The sequence below is a fragment of the Dicentrarchus labrax genome, unplaced genomic scaffold, assembly GCF_905237075.1.
Source record: "Dicentrarchus labrax unplaced genomic scaffold, dlabrax2021, whole genome shotgun sequence".
Lineage (NCBI taxonomy): Eukaryota > Metazoa > Chordata > Actinopteri > Moronidae > Dicentrarchus > Dicentrarchus labrax.
Window position 1 is genome coordinate 25,789,662 of NW_026136711.1, and position 18,811 is coordinate 25,808,472.

At 41.3% G+C, this 18,811-nt stretch overlaps 1 protein-coding gene across 1 annotated transcript; it reads left to right on the forward strand.

The window, feature by feature from the left end:
• The first annotated feature begins 937 nt into the window (after window positions 1–937).
• On the forward strand, window positions 938–14,877 carry LOC127371533 (CTTNBP2 N-terminal-like protein). The gene is made up of 7 exons (XM_051414390.1): window positions 938–1,064; window positions 3,848–3,952; window positions 10,253–10,486; window positions 11,664–11,771; window positions 12,407–12,595; window positions 12,686–12,856; window positions 13,026–14,877. Exons 1-7 carry the CDS (start codon window positions 957–959, stop codon window positions 13,992–13,994), a joined length of 1,884 nt encoding a protein of 627 aa, XP_051270350.1. The 5' UTR covers window positions 938–956; the 3' UTR covers window positions 13,995–14,877.
• The last annotated feature ends 3,934 nt before the right edge of the window (window positions 14,878–18,811 follow it).

Sequence of the window (18,811 nt, forward strand, 5' to 3'; positions counted from 1 at the left end):
TGTTTCACAAAAGAATCAAATAAAATAAAATGTTCATCCTATCAGTACTTTTACTCAAGTTCTATACTTAAGTAAAGTACAAGTACCTCAAAATTGTACTTTAGTATCTTCAGATTTTTAGGAGCCTGCTCATATTTCACTACATTTCAGAGGCAAATATATTCTTTAAATTCACCTAATAGTTGTAGTTGCAAATTAGTGTAAGAGAGTGTTAGTAAAAGTGATCAACTTCTAAAATGTGATGCATTGTTATAGATTCAACTATCAAACAGTATATAAGGCAGTTAAACTGAACTAAATCTTGACCAGTTAACATTTATATGTATCAATAATATTCCTATAATATATTTGTTAAATAACGTAAAATGATACGGTCAGGATTGTCATTAGTAAAGTATTACTATATTAGTACATTTTACTACCAGTAAGTATGTGGTTTTACTTTAGTATAATTGGGAATGTGTAACTTTCACTGCATCCTATAGGCAACATGTTGAAGGATATCACACAAACATGAGAGTATAACCATAAAGAATATCAATGTATCACATTTTCAAATAATTACTATATAAATTTAGGAATATTATCATAAGACGTTACACACAGACACAAGTAGGCCTTCAAAACTGTACAAAAGTGTAATAAAGTGACTATAAAGTCACTATGTCGGACTACAAACAAACAATAACTTGTGTTTTAAAATTTCTTCAGCAAAATAAAACCTATAAAGTCATTTAAAAAGCGTGCCGTCTTTACGTGCCCATAAGACATTCTTCCAGAGGAGGCAGGCACTGAAGAAATACTAAACAAAGAAATCCAACCAAAATCCAAGGGGCGAGGCGTCCTTATTCCGGCCTTTTCCCCCAGAAGCTCGTCTCTCATTGGCAAGCGCCGAGAGCTCGGTCTCAGCTATTGGCTGGCTCAGCTGTCCGTCAGAAAAACTGCTTGGCCGTTCAATGTTTCGCAGTGTCGGGATCAGAGGACGCAAATCAAGTGAAACAAATCTCCTGACAGGGGAAAAGTTCATGCTGGAGTTTCCAAAGAGCTCAGAGGGACATATGAAGGTAAGAAGACCCACAGAAAACGTGTTTGTGTCGTGGGAGTGAAGTTAGAGACGATAGTTTTTACCGAGTTTCTTTTTTTCTCGTGTTTACAGTTTTGGTCCAAAAGAAAAGAAAAAAAAGATGTAGCAAAAGTAGTCAAAGCTACAGGCCGAACCGTTTGTTCTGCATCCTCTGGAGATAAAACACACACGAAATATGTGTTTTTTTTATCGGTGGCTAAAATGTCGGTTATCAAACATATTTTCAGATGAAGAAGAAAAGCCACAGTGTCATCTCATCTTCCTCAGTCAGACGCTGGTGACCGCTTGATCTTCCCGATAGTGCTGATTAGATTCATTTAAAGTGGCTCGACTTGTTCAATAACGCGTGTTGACTCGTCTGTGTCAGCGCTGTAGTTGAATTTATAACTTTTAAATACATAAAAAAAAAAAAAAAAGCTAGGTTGCATCTTAGCCCGGATATAGGGATAGCTCAGGGAGTAAGTTAAGTGGCCTACACACTTAAAAAAAAAAAAAAAAATAGGTTGGCTACCAAATCCAATTTAGTATCCAGACATGCTGCATCTGCTCGGACGTCCTGATTACCACAACAAGGAAACTCTGCAGACCTCTCAGGCTGTAACTTCCCCTCAGTTCACCCTCATTTAATTTAAGTTTGTGGGCCAAAGAGGTTTCACAGTCTGTGACATGTATGCATGAACACATTGTATTTTCCCCTCCCTCCCTTCCCCTGTAAAACCAGCTGGAAGATGATGTGAGGGAAGATCACAAGGATGCACTGAAATCTAAATATAATGCCAATCGCTCTGCACATTGTTAGTCTTGCTGGGATTCAGCTGTCGTCAGACTAAAGAAAAGTGGGTTTTTAATGGGCTGAGATATGATTTAGATGGAGGAGGCTCATTTTCCACTTATGCTGTACACATGAGGAGTCACACGCAGTTCCTCACAAGCCGAGGGTCCCTTTGTACAAGAGCCAAGCATATGTTTGTGCAGTAAAAGCTGCTGTGTGTTTTTAATAAGTTTACAGTGTTGCAGATGAGGGCACATGGCTGACCAGGCTTAAAACAAACACGGATAAAAGGATTATGGACACAGGGCTTCTGTGATCGGAAGTGGAGCCACGAGAACGTGTGGGAATATTTGTGTTTCCCATGCAATCGCGTAGTGTTTGTATACCCTCATGAGTACTGACTCTAACTTGGGAGGAATTAGGTGAAATAATATGAAGATCCAAACAAGCGTGATGACACATGAAGGCCCCCCGCTGGGGCCAGACGTTTCTCATAACACTGCGCACACTCTTCTCACAGTGATTACAGCGGCCTGTGAAATTAGCAAGCAACTCTGTAAAACCAAAACCAAGGGAGGTGTGTACGCTGTAGTTTAATTAGCATTTTACCCCTTGTGGTTAAGCCACAGACCATGAGTGCTGGTGAAGGCAGAGCTAAAAACACTGTGTGCCTTCTTTGTGAGAGGACGCTGCTGTAGGGATTAGGCTGTAGGTGCAGTTCACGAGGGTCATTCCTCTTCTCGCGTCTGCACACTGCTCTACAAAAGCGTCACAGTATGTTTGAAGGCATATGTGCACGGTTAGCCACCGTGGCGTGGCCCTGTCATGTTCAGGTTTTTTTCTATTGCTGATGCTATTGAAGAAGCCTGGGAAATATTGTAGCTACTAGCTCAGATATTAAAGGCCGGTGACTCCTGTGTCTCATTATGCAACCAGTGCTCCGAGAGATGAGCCCCCCCCCCCCCCCCATATGACTTCATGATGTGGAAAGTTGTGGTGACTGCAGAGTGCTCAGAGCAGAGCCCCGGGTCTGTTGAATGAATGGTAGATCAGGTGTGGATTGCAGTCTAGTAAACAGACATCAGATGCTTCGGCCACATTTCAGAGAGAATATTGTTGTCGTTAGAGACTTTATTAAATAGTCAGACAGTGCACTGTACTTCTATCCATAAGAATCCTACATAATGATTCTCATCTGACAAAAGGATGCTTAGTGTAAGAACATCAACAGCTTTGATCGTATTTCAAAGAGGGGGCCTGCATACGTTCACTTGGCCAGAGTGCGGTTAGATGTTTGAGGTGTGGACACCGCAGGGCTTGTCAGCAGAACCAACACAGCTGTGAGATTAGAGTGCAGAGACACTACAAAGGGACCACATCGCATTTCCAACACAAAATAACTAACTGTCACGGTACACACTATGAATGGAACATGCAGTGGGAAAACAAAAAAGTGATGTTAGTTTCAACACTGAACTTAAGGAGTTAAGACAAGATGATGTAACAGCTTGGGTGCTGGAAGCTGACTGTCTCTTATTTGATGTGTGAAATGTCTTGTAGTGTTGCCACGTCTGTGTCACCTCAACGAGCTGAAATATCCTCCAACTTACTTGGAAAATGAAATGAGCAACTTTGATGTAAAAATAAGCCCTCATATGAGTGATCAGTTGCCCTGCTGCAGCTGTAAACTGTGTTGTTGTTTAAGGTAACCAAAGTAAAGTATTGAGCTACCATGCACAACTTATATAGATTTGTTATGCAGTGCACTTCTGAGCTACACCTAAAATAAAATGTCTAATAAATTTAGGCAAAGTTAGCGGTGAAGATCAGATAGATCGGATGTCTGTCTGGATGTCTGATTTGGGGTAATTGGAAAAGAAAGGGCTGTTTCAAGATGTAATTAAATAAGAAATTGTTGTGGGAAAATAGTCTAGTATATTGTTTTCAGTTAAGTCAAATAAGTTGTTCTCTTTCATCTTTTGCCCTCACAGTCCAAGCTGAATATGGAAAGTTTGACCAAGCCAGAGTTGCTGATGCTCTTCAGTATCCTGGAGGGAGAGCTGGAGGCCCGGGACCTGGTCATTGATGCCCTGAAGGTACTCATCAGTGGAGCTAGTAACATAATAACGTTAAAGTGATTCTGAGCAAAATCTGTTTTTGTAATATCAAACACACCCCCCCTCTAGGCTTGAAAAGGGGCTGTTAAAAGCTGAAGGTTTTGGTGGTGGTTAGTGGTGACGAGTTTTCAGGGCAGGGGAAAAGTATCAAAGTGACTGAATAAACCTCTCAAACTTTAGAACAAGAGATTACAGAATCAGAAAGAGATTTTGCTACAGCGCTGCTTTGGGAGGTTGCTGTGGATTTTGATACTTTTTTTTCTTATGTAATGGATCTATATAGTTGTGTATTATGTTATGTATGTAATGTACCACAGGCATGCATTCGCTTTTGGTGTTACTGAATACTGAATTGAGATTTAATCTAAGTTACCCTGGATGATGGCAGTCATTTCCTGCCAGAAAAGTTATTTTTTTATGGAAACAACAAAGCCGTGTGTCTGAAGTTAATATTCGTCTGGATCTATCCAATTTGCTTGCAGCAAACTAGTGTCTGTCTCTCTAAAGAATGGAGTGAGTCTCTTGGGGAATTGTCTCATAAATCACCCTTTTTCATAAGTTTAAATGAGTAAACGCATCCCAGTGAATTTGAATGTAAACTCAATTAGAAATAGCCACAATGTTGAGTATGCACACACACACGTTTCGACACAGAGCAGCTAGTTCCAACCTTAGGGTGTCTTATTTTGGCAGGATTTAAATTAAAGGATTGTCAGACTATTTTCCCCACACTGTGTTCTTTGCTGTGCTGTGTCCTGCAGCCCCACATACTCCACCTCTGAGTGACTGTGCATGGTTTTAAGGATGTTTAAAACAGTTGTAAACTCACTTCAGTAACACTGTGTCACCGTGACACTGTTAATAAACCACAAACCTAAAATAAGCAGTGAATAAGCAACTTAATTATGGAGCTTTTCTGCAGAAAATGCCCATACCTTTCTGAAACATTTATGCAACACTGCAGACTTTCTTCTCACGGTTAACATTTGACGCTCTTTGGAATGCTATTCACTTTCCTGGTGTAAAATGCACCATTGAAAGAACAAACTGCACAGGCAGCCAGCGAACTATAGCAGCCAGTTAAGAGAGCCTACTGCTGAATGTTCATGTGTTGTGTCTAGACCACATTCCTACATCTCTCCTGGGATCTGGCCATCTAAGGCAAGAAGAGTTACAGCACGCGGGGTGCCTGATGACTCAATGTGAGCGAGAGTAGGAGTGAACAAATAAACATTGGCCTTAACTGGAGCTTGAGAGGAATATGGCTGTGCTTCTTTCATGGCTCCACCAGCACAAACTGTTAACCCATTCAGGTCTGGGATTGGATCAATGCTGCAGTGTTAACCCTTGCAGAGCTTTAATGAAGGGTATAATCACCGATCTGTAGGAAGTTCATTGTAGGGAGTAAGTAGAACTGATCTCTTGAGGTAAACTGATGTTTTTCCAAAGGCGAAGTACAACTTAATACCTTTCTTCTGTTCCACTGTTCAGGTATTGGTGAGGTGGAATCTTGGGTCTTGCTTTCACATGAAAATGCTATCAATATAATGTCCCCCCATAATTATTTGGTCTTTCAGTTATTTGGTCATCAGCATGTTAGCATGCTGACGTTAGCATTTTGTTAAAAGCAATGCTGTGTTTAAGTACCAGTTTACCAAACTGCTAGTGTGGCTGTAAACTCCGAGTCTTGTTCCAACAATAAGACATGGTCCAACATTAATTAGAGAAGTAGCTCTAGTCATCTTGCTCATGTCCGTCTTAACCAATGTGTCACTGCTACACAGAGTGTCGTGTGAAATGTTGAGCTCAGCCACAAATCACCATGGCAATAACACCACTGTTTACTTCTTGGCTGTTCATGCCTTTGCTCATCTGGTTAAAAGTAGTGGATCTGGCAAGTTTATATGTGTTATCCCCATTCTCCGTGTTCTATTTAAATCTAACATTCTTATCAGTGATTTCTCTACAGGATATGGTGTAAGTACAGGATGTGGGGTTAATGATGTGGTTTTTCTATGGTGCTCTATATTTAATTATGCAGAACTATCGCTGGCATTCTAACTATCCGCTGCATTTTTCCTCTTGTGACTCACTTCTGCAGCTGCTCACGCTGTGGCTTTCAAAAGGAAGTTAGTCTCTGGCAATGCTCGTATTTGGCACACAAAGCCCTGCAGTGATCCAGTCGTCCCTTTGCTTTGGGAAAATAATAGGAGTCTTTACTTTAAGTAAAAGGGGGACTCAGATATGGAAATGAGCTTTTAATTAACAGTTGAGTTCACATGATGTGCTTGACTAGAGCTTCAAAATGGACAAACTTCAAACAGATTTACCTTGTGTTCTCTTAGGTAATGGGGCAGCATAAAATAGGGAAAAAATAGCCTTCACTCTAGATTCAAGATGCATGAGCTAATTGGATTCAGCTACTGTAGCATTCTTTACATTTTATCCAAAATCACGTGATTATGATCGATAGTGTTCTTCAGATATCCACATCCTTTTGCAGAGAACAGAATGCATGAGCATTTCTGCCTAAGCAACTCCGAAATATATAGGACTCTAGGGTAAGAAGTTCATATATCACATTCATGCAGTATTATACAGATCTTGCCTCCAGCACTGCACGACTGAAAGAGTCCAGGCATGTGTCAGCAAAAGATAAGCTGGATTGGAACCAGTGCAGCCATGGCACAAAGACGGCTTCACATGCAAAAGCACACAGGTTGCCAAGAACTGCATCCAACAGACAAACGCATGAATAATGGCGGTAGACTGGGATGAATAACAGACATGCTCCGAATGTGTATAGGTATTGTACATGTACAGTATGATGTAATGAATAAGCTCTGGTAGATTTGGGTGTTAAATATTAAGTAACGGTAGAAATGCGCTTCCTGTAATCCCTCTTTTCGCTTCCTCCACCCTCTCTGCAGCAGTGGAGGATTGATGGAAGGGAAAACAGCCTCCCTTTGTGTTGTGGAAGTGCACGTTTGTATGCGCATTGAAGGACTGGGGAGGGAGCTGAGAATGAGTCAGAGTCTGTGTTTAATAGAGGTCCTGCGATTTAGAAAAAAACAGAATTTAAAGGCCAATTATCAAGTTATGGAAATGTGTGCATACATAATAAATAGGAAATAACAAGGGAAATAATGAAATCTACATTGTACAGTACAGTGTTTTCTTTGTACGTGTCAGAATGTTTTCTCCTATATGAGCAGTGGCTTGCAAATGAGTTTTCTGTCGGTATTTCATGTACCTGCAGTGATGAAAGTCAGACTGAGTATATGTCCTCGAGCAAAGTGCTGTTGGTGTCAAGAATGGAAAACCTGATCCAAGCTCATTTAATCTTAGACCGTAAAAGTGACACATCAGAGCAGACAGTCATTGACGGGAACAGGGATGGGCTGTGGGCCAAGGCTGTAGTCAGATTCCTCTTTGAAGATTTTTCTTCAAATGTAGATACCTACCTTTTAGGAAACCTAGAGACTAACCATAAATAAGGATGGACAGTATACAATCTTGCTCAAGGTATTCTATTTTTAGCTTTAGTATTCATATGAATCCCATGTATGCAATCAAACTATTCTTTAGCAGACAAAAGTCATGTTTTCAAGTCAGTCAGATGTAAAACCTGTATTGTATAAACACAGTGAGGAAGCAGGACCATGTGCCACATTCATAAGACATTCTACATCACACACTAGACTTATGTTGAGATGCTGTGTGGTCATTGGGCTTTAGATTTCGCCCACATTTGAGAGGCATTTTTGAATTCTCCTGGGTGCCCTGTGTTTTCCTGTTTCACCCCTCCAGGCCGTTTGATCTGCCTTCACACCATCCTCAGTGGACTGGATCAAATAACAGCAGCAAAGCCTTGCAGCCTTGCCCTCCTCTTTTTGTGCCAGACGAGCCAATATTGTTGAAGATGACGATCATGAAGCCTGTTATCTGTTGTGGAATGCTGCTTGAACTGTGGCTCTCAGTCCGTAGACATCCATCATCAGGCCCTATATTTGTTTAACTGGATTCACTTAGAAAAATAATTCATTTGCTTTGACAATGTGTGTTCAGTCTTATAGATTTGTAGTCTGTATGATTGTGGGTTCTGGTATTTTCAAGTGCTTTGTCATGCGTTTCTTTCTCAGTGCTGCTTCCAGTTGGTTGACATAAATCTGTCTCTGTATGAGTGTGTCAAGAATGATTACCGCTTAATCATCAGTTATATGCAACCCATAGAAAAATATTCGTAAATTATTTGTCTTGAATATCAGCGATGCACCAATCCAATATACACCTTTGACTCATCTCCATTACATACAGTTAATTTATCACTTTTGCAAAAATTCCGTTTTTTTTATCAGTTACGTGTATTTACAGTGGGTTGCTGACTACATTTTTAATGCTACAGCAATGCCTAGCCTCACACTCCCTTACATAAAAAAATTTCAAGGAGGTCCGTGCAACAAGATATATCTGGGGAAAGTAATGTACTGGTAGACTACCGGATCATCAGCGCTCTTTATTGGCTGTTAGCTGAGGTAGTGGAATCTGTTCTGGAAGAGAAAAAGTTGTTGCATCCCTAGTTAAAATAACCATAGTTATACTCCAATACAGTACCATTTAGAAGCAGTCATGGTGCAGTATACCTGTGTCTGTGCTCAGCTGTAACACCCACAGCCACAGTCAGCAGATGCTGTGTAAGAACGGTGAATCGGCTGAATATTGCTCTGCAGGCCCATCTGCACTCATGACTAAACTTCTTAAAACGCACGGTATGTAAATTCTGTCGCTAGCGCCCTGTCACATGAAAACAATAACAAAAGCTGTAGTTTGATGAAGTTGTGTTGTAGCATGGGATCATGGGAGTTGTCGACTTAATTAACAACAACCCCCACTGCTGCTGAAAATCTATCTGATGTAACTCAGAAATCATATTCACGGAAGAGCGATTGTATTAAAGGTTTTTCCACATTACGTTTAGTCACCTTAGCTGACTTCCTTCCTCACTATAAGGGAAACACGTGATCCATGCTTTCCTGGAGGTTCTAATAAATACATGGGGTAAAGGGGATATAATGCCAAATAACAGATTTCTCTGTGTTTGAACATTGTTAGAAACATTTGGAATAATATAATAACAGAAACCAACAAAACATATAACATAAGTCTAGTTGTTGTTGATTTTTATGTTACATATTATACCTTTAAGTAATCTTGATATCAGTCGTCAGGAGCTCTGGCCTCACCCTGCTAGAGAGGATACTATTCTCTGTAATCTCTTGATCCTCTTTTGTTGAAACCTCACTAAGACACATTGCCAGCTTGGCTGTAGCCCTCCTCTCCCTCCTTCTCTCTCTCCCTCTCTCTCTCTCTCTCTCTGTCTCTGTCACACTTCAGGCCCTTTTCACGGCAGGCCCCAAAGGCATCTGCTGAACCTGAAATGTCTTGCTGCTATTATCCCTCCTTTGTCATGAGTTAAACAGAGAACAGGTCTGCCTTGGCCAAGGCCCAGTCCAGAGCAGCTGTCCTGCTAAAGATAGACAGACACACACCATCTGTTGCTCCTTCCTCATGCTAGCGCTTTTTCTCTTGTATTTTTATGCATTTCCTCTCCCTCTCTTCCCCTTCCTTTATCTACTGCTCATTTACTACTCCAGCATTAGAAATGTTAATCAGGGTGTGTGGAGCGCAGTATTTGATTTCCTGTTTAAATAGAAGAGCTATGACAGCAGCATGTGTCAACTTAAAAGTTCAGTGGTATGGATGTCGGTTTTTTGACTGTATGATGCCTACTTAATAATTGCAACTAGGGTTAGAGTAGTCAGGGGATCACCAAAGTTATTAGGATTAATCATCTGGGGAGCATGAACGGTGGTACCAAATTTCACGGCACTGCATACAATAGCTGTTCAGCTATTTCGGTCTGGGCTGAAGTGTTAGACTAACCCACCAAACCAACATTGTCATCCTTAAAGTCACGCCACTAACATGGCTAAAAATCTATCTTTGAAAATGTACAGACAGGAGCCAGCATTGAGTCACAGCTGAACGTCTGGGGAGCCAGACAAGTGATCCAAGAGACGATTCATATATTACAGCCAAGTTACAATCTTTCTGTAAACAAGGACATCTGTGCAAAAGCTTAAGTGAGCTAATCAATTTCACTGATAAACATTTCCTACCACCTAACCTTCAGACTACAGACATACTGTAACTAGTGAATCGATCACTGCCCCGTCTCAGCGCTCCCTCTCACTGTTCTTCTTCTTGCCATCTCTCCAGGCCCAGCGCAAAGAGCTGTTTATCCAGGAGCGCTATGGCAGGTACAACCTCAGCGACCCCTTCCTGGCCTTGCAGAGAGACAGTGAGGCTGTTGGGGGCCAGAACAAGGACCCAGGCTGTTCCTCCCCCACCTCCAATCCTCTGGTGGTTCTCAAACTGGTGGTGAGCCACTGCAGGAGGATGCAGGAGAAGATGTTGGCCCAGCTGGCTGCAGCGGAGAGCAGGCACAGAAGGGTGGGTGTGGATGTGTGGTTCATAATTAGGGGAGGCAGACATGAGCTGGTTGCTTATGTGGATTTAAAAAAAAAAAATCAATTGGGAAACATAAAACATAAAAATTGGCTCCAGTGGTGGAAAATATGTTAAGAAATATGAATGGAGAAGCCATCAAGTAAAGTGCAGTTTTCTTCTTAAGGTATACAATATTAAACAACTGCTGACAACAAAATGTTGGTACACAAAACTAATTTGATTAAAATCATCCCTCTTCACTAAAACCTTTTGTTTCCAAAATGTTATTTTCAGCAACAGCAGAAAAACAAACAGAATTGTTTTCAGCATTAACTATTTTCACAGAGGCACACACACATCCAAAAGTACTTTCACAGGTGCATGGTAACAGGTAGGAACAATGCAACCTGCACACTGATGTCATGTTTCCAGTTTTTCCCTTTTGTTTCATGTGAGCTTGAGTTTGGAGTGTGAACACACTATTATTTATAGTGATGACACACAACTCGTCATTGTCTACTGATTTCGTTATAAGTTCAGTATATTGAATGATACATGTTCAAAATCCATGTAATTTCATGTTAATATCATATTAGTTTAATACTTAATAAAACACATCAAGAAACAAATATTTAAAAGTACTTGTTGAAAAACTTGAAAAACTACAATGGATTTAAGTCCCACTTATTATAATTGTATACATAGACCATAAAAACATGTTTTTTGCAGAGAAGAATATGAGGTAGAAGGTTAAGCTGACCATTTTAAATATAGTAGAAAGTCTTTCATCAAAGAGTCATTAAGGCCTTTTATCATTTTGGTATTCAAATACAACTTTAATATTTAATGTACATTTGTAAGTTATGATTGCTGCTGTATGTTTTGGAACTCAACAAACACAAAGTACTCCATCATTTTAGGCTTTCTAAAACCTCAGAGTGAAAACTATACTTTACTCCGCAGGCGGGGCTGAGCATGGCACTTATTTAGATGAGTAGTAGTTGTTGTTCTTGTAGTTGTTTAGCTTAACTGCCAACAGTATTTTTGCTTACACTAGAGTAATGCCATCGCTTCAAAAAAATTTTTTAGTTAGTTAATTGGCCTCAATTATCGAGCAGAGGAAACTCATGTGAGACCATTTCATTCCTGACTCTCTGTCTCCCCGCTGTGTTTGCTTCAGGTCATTGCAGATCTGGAGGAGGAAAAGAGGAGGCATGCAGAGGACACAGCAGAGGGAGACGATGTCACTTACATCCTGGAGAAAGAGAGGGAACGCTTACAACAACAGGTGCCTTCTAATTAAATAAAAAGCAGTCGATGAGCGACTGATGGAGTTTTTAAAGGGGAATTTGGCAACTATTTCAACTTAATAAACTCGTTTAGAAATCATTTGGATGGATAAATGACCTGTTCCGGTGTTAATGGTGACTTTCCCTGCTCCCCCTAGCGTCCCCAGGCAGAAAACCAACCTTGCAACTTTGGGACTACTGTCCCGTTAAGTTGGAAATAGGAAGTATCGTGAGAAGCAAGAGCGAACGAGAAACACAAACTGCTTTACGGCGATTCCACATAAACGCAATGTTCTATGATACTGTGTATAATGTATTACCCACCTCGGTAGACATTGCTCCACGCGAAAAAGTTGCCCGGCAAACAAATGCACATCAGCAGCGGTAGAAAGGGGGAGGAGGGTGCCGCAAGTGAGTTTTTTTACGACAGTTTTGTGAAATATATGTCCCAGAGCTGTAGGGGGAGCTCGTTGAGAAAACATGCGACGACAAAAGTGAAAACCAGCGAAGAAATGACTAGAGTTGCCAAGTTCCCCTTTAAAGCAAGCAGCGTCAGTACCATCCGCACTGTCTGAAGCAAAACAATGTTAGCTATGTATTCACTAAGCTTATTCAATGTGTGTCTCAACTCCAGCTGGAATTTGAGCGGAGCCAAGTCCGACGGTTGGAAAAAGAACAGCGGCGGATTACTGACCAGCTAGAAGAAGAACGGGCTCAGCACAAACAGCTCTCCTGTGCTTTGGCCAAAGAGTGCAAGTGGGCCAGTGCCAGGGCTCTGGAGGAGGGTCACCGGCTGACTGAGCTGAGTCGCAAACTCGACAAGGTATTTGCATTTTGAATCCAAGAAAGGGAATTTATTTCCTTTTGTCGTTACAAATGTTGGAATGAATGAACAAACTTTTTTCTCACGCAGGAGAAAGGGGCCTGTCAGGCCCTGAGGAAGGAGCTGGAGGATGAGAGGAGGAGAGCCCTGAGAATGGAAGCGAGGGTGGAGGAGCAGCTTGCAGAGTTTGATACGGAGCGAGAGCAGCTCCGCTCGCGTTTGAAGAAGGAGGAAGCTCACTGTTGTCAGCTACAACAACAGGTGGGAACACTCGAGCACATTCATCACGCAGATTGCAGATTGTGCATACTGTAACTACCTCAACTAATTTCATCTAATCTTCTTGCAAGAAAGAAAGATTAGTTTGCATGTACAATTACTGCTTAAAAATAATCTTTTTTTTATCCCCCCCCCCCCATTTTGTGATTAGGTGGAAGAGCTGAAGAGGAAGCTCGAGGAGGCAAATACGATGAGAGATGTTAAGGGGGTAGTTACAGCTCCAGTGGAGGTACAAGAAAAGGTGTGGGCCACTAAAGTTCCTCCAGTGAAGACAGCAGTGGACAATATTATGGTCGAGGACATTGAGGAAGACAGAAACCAGCAAACTGTGCAGCCAAAAGTCAACGGCCACCACAGTCCAACGGAGACCAATGGGCACCATGGTCCAAACAACGCCCTCTCAGAGAAGGTCTGCCTACAGAATGGGAATGAAAATTCTCCAGTTCATCAGAGCCAGACATCACTCTCATCCTGCTGTGCCGCCCCCTCCACTCTTCCTCCTTCCTCGCCCTGCGCCTCACCTGTCCTTGCCAAACACCCACCAGGCAGCCCGAGCCCTGGTAGTTACCAGTCTCCCTACCAGGCCGGGATCAACCAGCGCTTCCACGCTGCTCGTCATAAGTTCCAGGGCACCGTTGAACCAGAGCCTCAGTCACAGGCCGTGCAGCCTCCCGTCTCGCCAAAGGAGGTCCCCCCTGTGACCAGCAGCTCCTCCGTAGAAGCCAGCCCTGTCAAGCAGATGGCCCGCAGCACAGTCACTCAAGTCCTATCTCGTTTCACAACCGTCCAGCAGAGTGTTCCACCAAAGCTCGCAGCACCGAACAATTCACCCTTCGGCACAGACTACCGCAGCCTGGCAGCGCCCTTGTCTCCGGTCATCGGAAGGGCTGCAGGAATACTTCCACAGGGGATCAGATCACCCACCATCCCGAGGGCAGACAGGGGCAACCCTCCACCCATCCCCCCCAAGAAGCCCGGTCTGGCTCAGGCCCCTCCCTCCCCGGCCGCAGTGCCCAGGTCGTCCAGCCATTTCTCTGACAGCCCCCTCTCAGGAAGCTGTGGCCTCACCTCGAGCCAGGAGGGAGTTAAAGAACTGGACATGGTGGTTTCTTCTAATTAACTGATGGTTTGATTTGTCAAGAAATTAGTCAGCTGCTGCTCTGCTTGTGACACGATGGTTTAACCCACATCATATAATTATGATTGAGATATTGTTTGGTACATGACAGGATTTATATCCTATGCTTATATGAACAGAGATCCCTTCAAACACTGTTATAATTGTATTTATTAGATTATTTTTTAAATATGTGCTGAGGCACTATTTTAGGTAGTGATTCAGGGGCTGGTACTAATGAGAAGTTAGTTTTAGTGTCAAATGTGCCAATACTGTATGTTAGGCACACCTTACTGTTACAAAATATTAAGTTTTTTTATGTCGTTATATGTCCAAAGAATAAAAATCAATTTATCACATGAAGAGGTATTATTTTTTTCCCTATACTTTGTCTCAAGTATGTTGCTTGTTATTACAACAAATACTTTTATCTTCAGACCAAATATAGTCCTTGGACCAATGTATGTTACATTGTCTCATTACAGTCTGCACTCATGTACGTAGCTTTCGTTTTTATAAAAATGTATAGTTCATTTTATAAATGTTCCTTAGTTATTAATGTCTTGATAGTTTTACACAACAGATTATCTAATCAGTGTTGTACTGAGCTTTGTTCATGTATGTACTTTAATGATGCATAGTTATGATAATCTTATAGGCTCAGATTATGTTCAGGAATCATTGTACAATATTTTGTTTGAGATTAGTGATTCTGATGAATGTCACCCTATAAGAAACCATTTTAAAACACAAGTATTATAGTCAGACAAGGCTTTGATTAATATAACACAAGTGCCGTGTTGGTTATCTCTACCAGATTACCAGATCCTTTACAGTACTGTATATGCTGGAAAGTTACAGATTTAATAAATGAATCCCAAAGATTGTCATGTATTCATCTCTTTATTTACTCTCACAGGAATTCGATGCTGCCAGCAGCCAGTGGTGTAGGTGTTGATGTACTAATGTTGCGAGGAGAAGCTGCTTACAGTCTCTGGCTTGGAAAGATTTTTTAGTGTAGGGCTGCAACTAACCATTATGTTCATTATCAGTTAATGAGCCAATTACTTCCTAAACTAAATGATTAAATCTTTGGTCTATAAAACGTTATGAAAAAAAAGATTTGCTCATATAGCTTGTTTTATTTGACCAAATGTCCAAAATCCAAAGGTATTCAGTTAATTTTCATATGTGACCAAAAAAACATCAAATCCTCACACTTGAGAAGCTGATTGAAGCTTGAGTCAGTATTTTTGCTTGAAAAATGACGAATTGATTATAATGCAGATTCATTTTCAATCGACTTACATCGATTAATTGACTAATCTATATTGCATTTCATACATAGTATTCTTACTCTGAAAATGTTAGTAGTATAAAACCTCGTGTCATTCAATAGATGATAAAGTTACTTCCCAAGAGTTTTTGGCCAAGAAGGGAAAGTGTAGCTATTGAAGGAAATCAAATGAATAAATGCATTTGTATAGAAAAGTCCACTAATGTACTATTCTGCAGTAAGGATATACAGTATAGTGTTTTTTGTACTGTACTGCCAAAGACTGTCCTCTAGAGGTCAATATTTGATAAGTACGTTTCTTACAGCAGGCATGAATGATTACTCACCACAGGACATCTACCACTGTTTCTCTGATATATAAAACATAGTAAATATTTAGTAGATTGTATCGACGTGTACTTGGATCTTGGTGGATCTTTTTTTACTTGGTTGGCACCATAAAATATAGCTGTAAAAATGTAAAAAGCAATAAGCCATATTCATATACTGTATTATTTTGTACTTCATTTATTTATGATTCCATGAAACAAGTATGTTGGTTTCATTCAGAGTTTACATGCAATGCCTTTCTTTGAATATCTTTTTAAATAGTAACAATAGTTTTAAAGATGGGTGAAGATTACAGAGACTGCATATATATACACACATATTAATTTAGTACTAATTGACAGTTTTATTCCACTATTCTCTGCACGTGTGACACTTATGCACTGTGTATTTTATGTACTATGTTTCATATTTCTGTATTTGTGTGTATGTGGTCTGTGATGATATCTGGATGCTGAAAAGAAGAATCTCACCTTTTGCTCCTTTTTGGTTGCAAAGATAAGTTATGAAACCCTTAAGTGGACTGAACTGTTTGTTATTTTGCGCCCTGTGTTGCTTCAACTGTAAACAATGCTCTAGTGGTATGTTGTTAGAGTGAAGCAACTAACGAGAGAAACTGGGTGGTGATGATGACTTTGCAATTGCGAAAGTGCACAGAATATACAGAAAGACGCTTGACAAAGATCTTCTGTTTGGTCTATAATGTCACAGTATATATAGAGTCTCTCTCTCTCTCTCTCTCTCTCTCTCTCTCTCTCTCACACACACACACACACACACAGTCAACGTGGCCTGACATCATGACCAGCAGATGTATGTGGAGCACACGCTGACTGGGCTTTCCGTCACACTAAATCCCCCTCTTGGTTGTTGGGGAAGGGTTGGCTGGTTAACGGGACGGGTCACCTCTTCTCTGCTCAGCTCACCTAATTAACATTCCAGTGTAGGACAGCAGGGCCGCATCCCAAATCCAGCACAGGCACGCCTGGTCCTCCAGCAAAGCCCCCCCCCCCCCATCTTTCTCAGCCTCCATAAACACAGGCTCAGGTTGATGAGCTGTGAGAGGCCACGTCCTCGCTGTTGTCACTGCCAGCATGGCTGCTCAGCGCTTACTCTACTGTACTCTACAGTCGTCATCTGCTAGGAGACAATCCACGACACTTAGCAGAAGATACGATAGTTGTACTTAAGCCTTGCTTTTTAAAAACTTGGATGTCATATCTGCGTTGACCTGAAATGTCTTGTATGCTTTAATATTCAAACTCTAACTTCAGGCTTTGGGCTGCATGACTTGGATTGAAAATGGGGCTTTTTTAAAACTTTTATTCAAGCTATGGGTCACGACCCAAAATGGATTTTGGCTCTCCTTCTGTTAGGATTCCACATGACAAGAGGGGTAATAATGAACTTTTTCCCTAAGAATAAATCTCAGAGAAGTAGATTACATTTGTCCAACCTCAGAAAGTTGGCAAATCCTTTTTCCTGGCGAGGGCATGTACATTTTTTGTCGCTGAAATGTGTTCTTATGTAAATTTGTTGGATCTTTGTAAGGTTGTGTGAGACATGCTAGTGATTAAAGCACTATATATATATAAATAAATGAACTTGAACTTGAACTTGAAAAGGATTGCTGCAGCCACATGTCCCTTCTGGCCGGATCTGGTAAGTGCTATACTTTATGACTGCTGTGCACAAAAGCAGATGTACAATAAGACACATGGTCTCGTGGCTGCAGTGGCATGTTGTGTGAATGAGATGACAAAACCGAGGTCAAGGAGGGAGCACGTAACCTGTCAGGAGTTAAACCGCAAATTTACGGCCGTCTCATTTCAGACCTGTTGCATAAAAGTGAAATGCAGTCCGTCTGGCCATCACTCTTCTTGTCTGTATCAGTGGTCACACATCAACGTCATCATCATCTTAGCGCTCATCTGTGGCTTGTAGTGCTCCAAACTCATTCTTATCGTCTTTCTCTCTTTTTCTTTCCTCCCTCTTGTCCCCTCTTCTCCATCCAAAATTAGCCCAGGCCATGAGATGGGCCTAGAATAGGAGTTCAAGCCCCCACACTGAGCCTCTTAAAGACCACAGCTGGAGCTGGCTCAAAGCGAGACAGAGGGAGAGGGAGGGCCGGATGACGAGTGTTATCGCCACCATCACCTGCTCCCTGTAAAGCAATTTGTTATAGAGTTGTCACTGTAAAATCCATAGCTTGTCCTGGGGTAAAGAAAGACAGGGTCACATGTAATGAGGATCCGAGTGTCGCTCCAAATCCAGATATGACATAACGGAAGGACAAACAGCTGGGCAATGTGTGCGTTTCTGTCTATGTGTGTGATATAGAATAACAGGGGAGAACATCCAGTGACAGAAAGGACACAGGCTTGAAGCCTACAAAACTATAATAAGTGTACAATGTTATGTGAATTTATTTGTTGTTTTGGTATTTCCTGATAAGAAAATGTGTCATTTGGAAAACCTAACATTCACAAACACACTATTTCATCTGGTGTCTGTACTGTGGTATTTTTAGGCAGCTGCACTGTTACTGACCTTTACGTAGGTCTCTAACTAACACCCCTGGATTTGCACTGATTAAAATGACCTCACACTCCAGTACACACATACTGCGTGCACGTAGCGTCTTGTCAGTGTCTTTCTCTACCTGCTGGACGCACACACACACACACACACGGCACCAAGTGACTCACTGAAGTCGCAGGAATACAAGCCAGATATGTCCTTGAGGTGGGTCATATGTTTCCACACTGGCTCGATGAGACAAACCTGTTTCTGGATCGGGACTGTTGATATGAGCTGAACTACAAACATGCACTGTGGTGGCATTACAAGAGAGGTTCAAGTGCATATACTCTCCCACACTGAATCTCAGGCTTGAAGGTAACTTTTGAGTTATTAGTCCTTTTATAACAGAAGAGAACTATATTGGGCCCCATACCAAACTTGGAGAAACCAGGTATTACGGCACATGACAGAAAGAAGCCATGTCAAAGATCAACCACCACAATAATGTAAGCTGCTACTTCTACTGTGTGCAGCTGTTCTTATAACCAACCATATGCAGACAAGTGACTGATTTTGGGACTAAAATTATTTATAAGGCCAAAGTATTTCCTCCACCCATTCCCAGAATTCATTTAATACATATTTATTGTTAAATATTTGTTTGAACTGTATC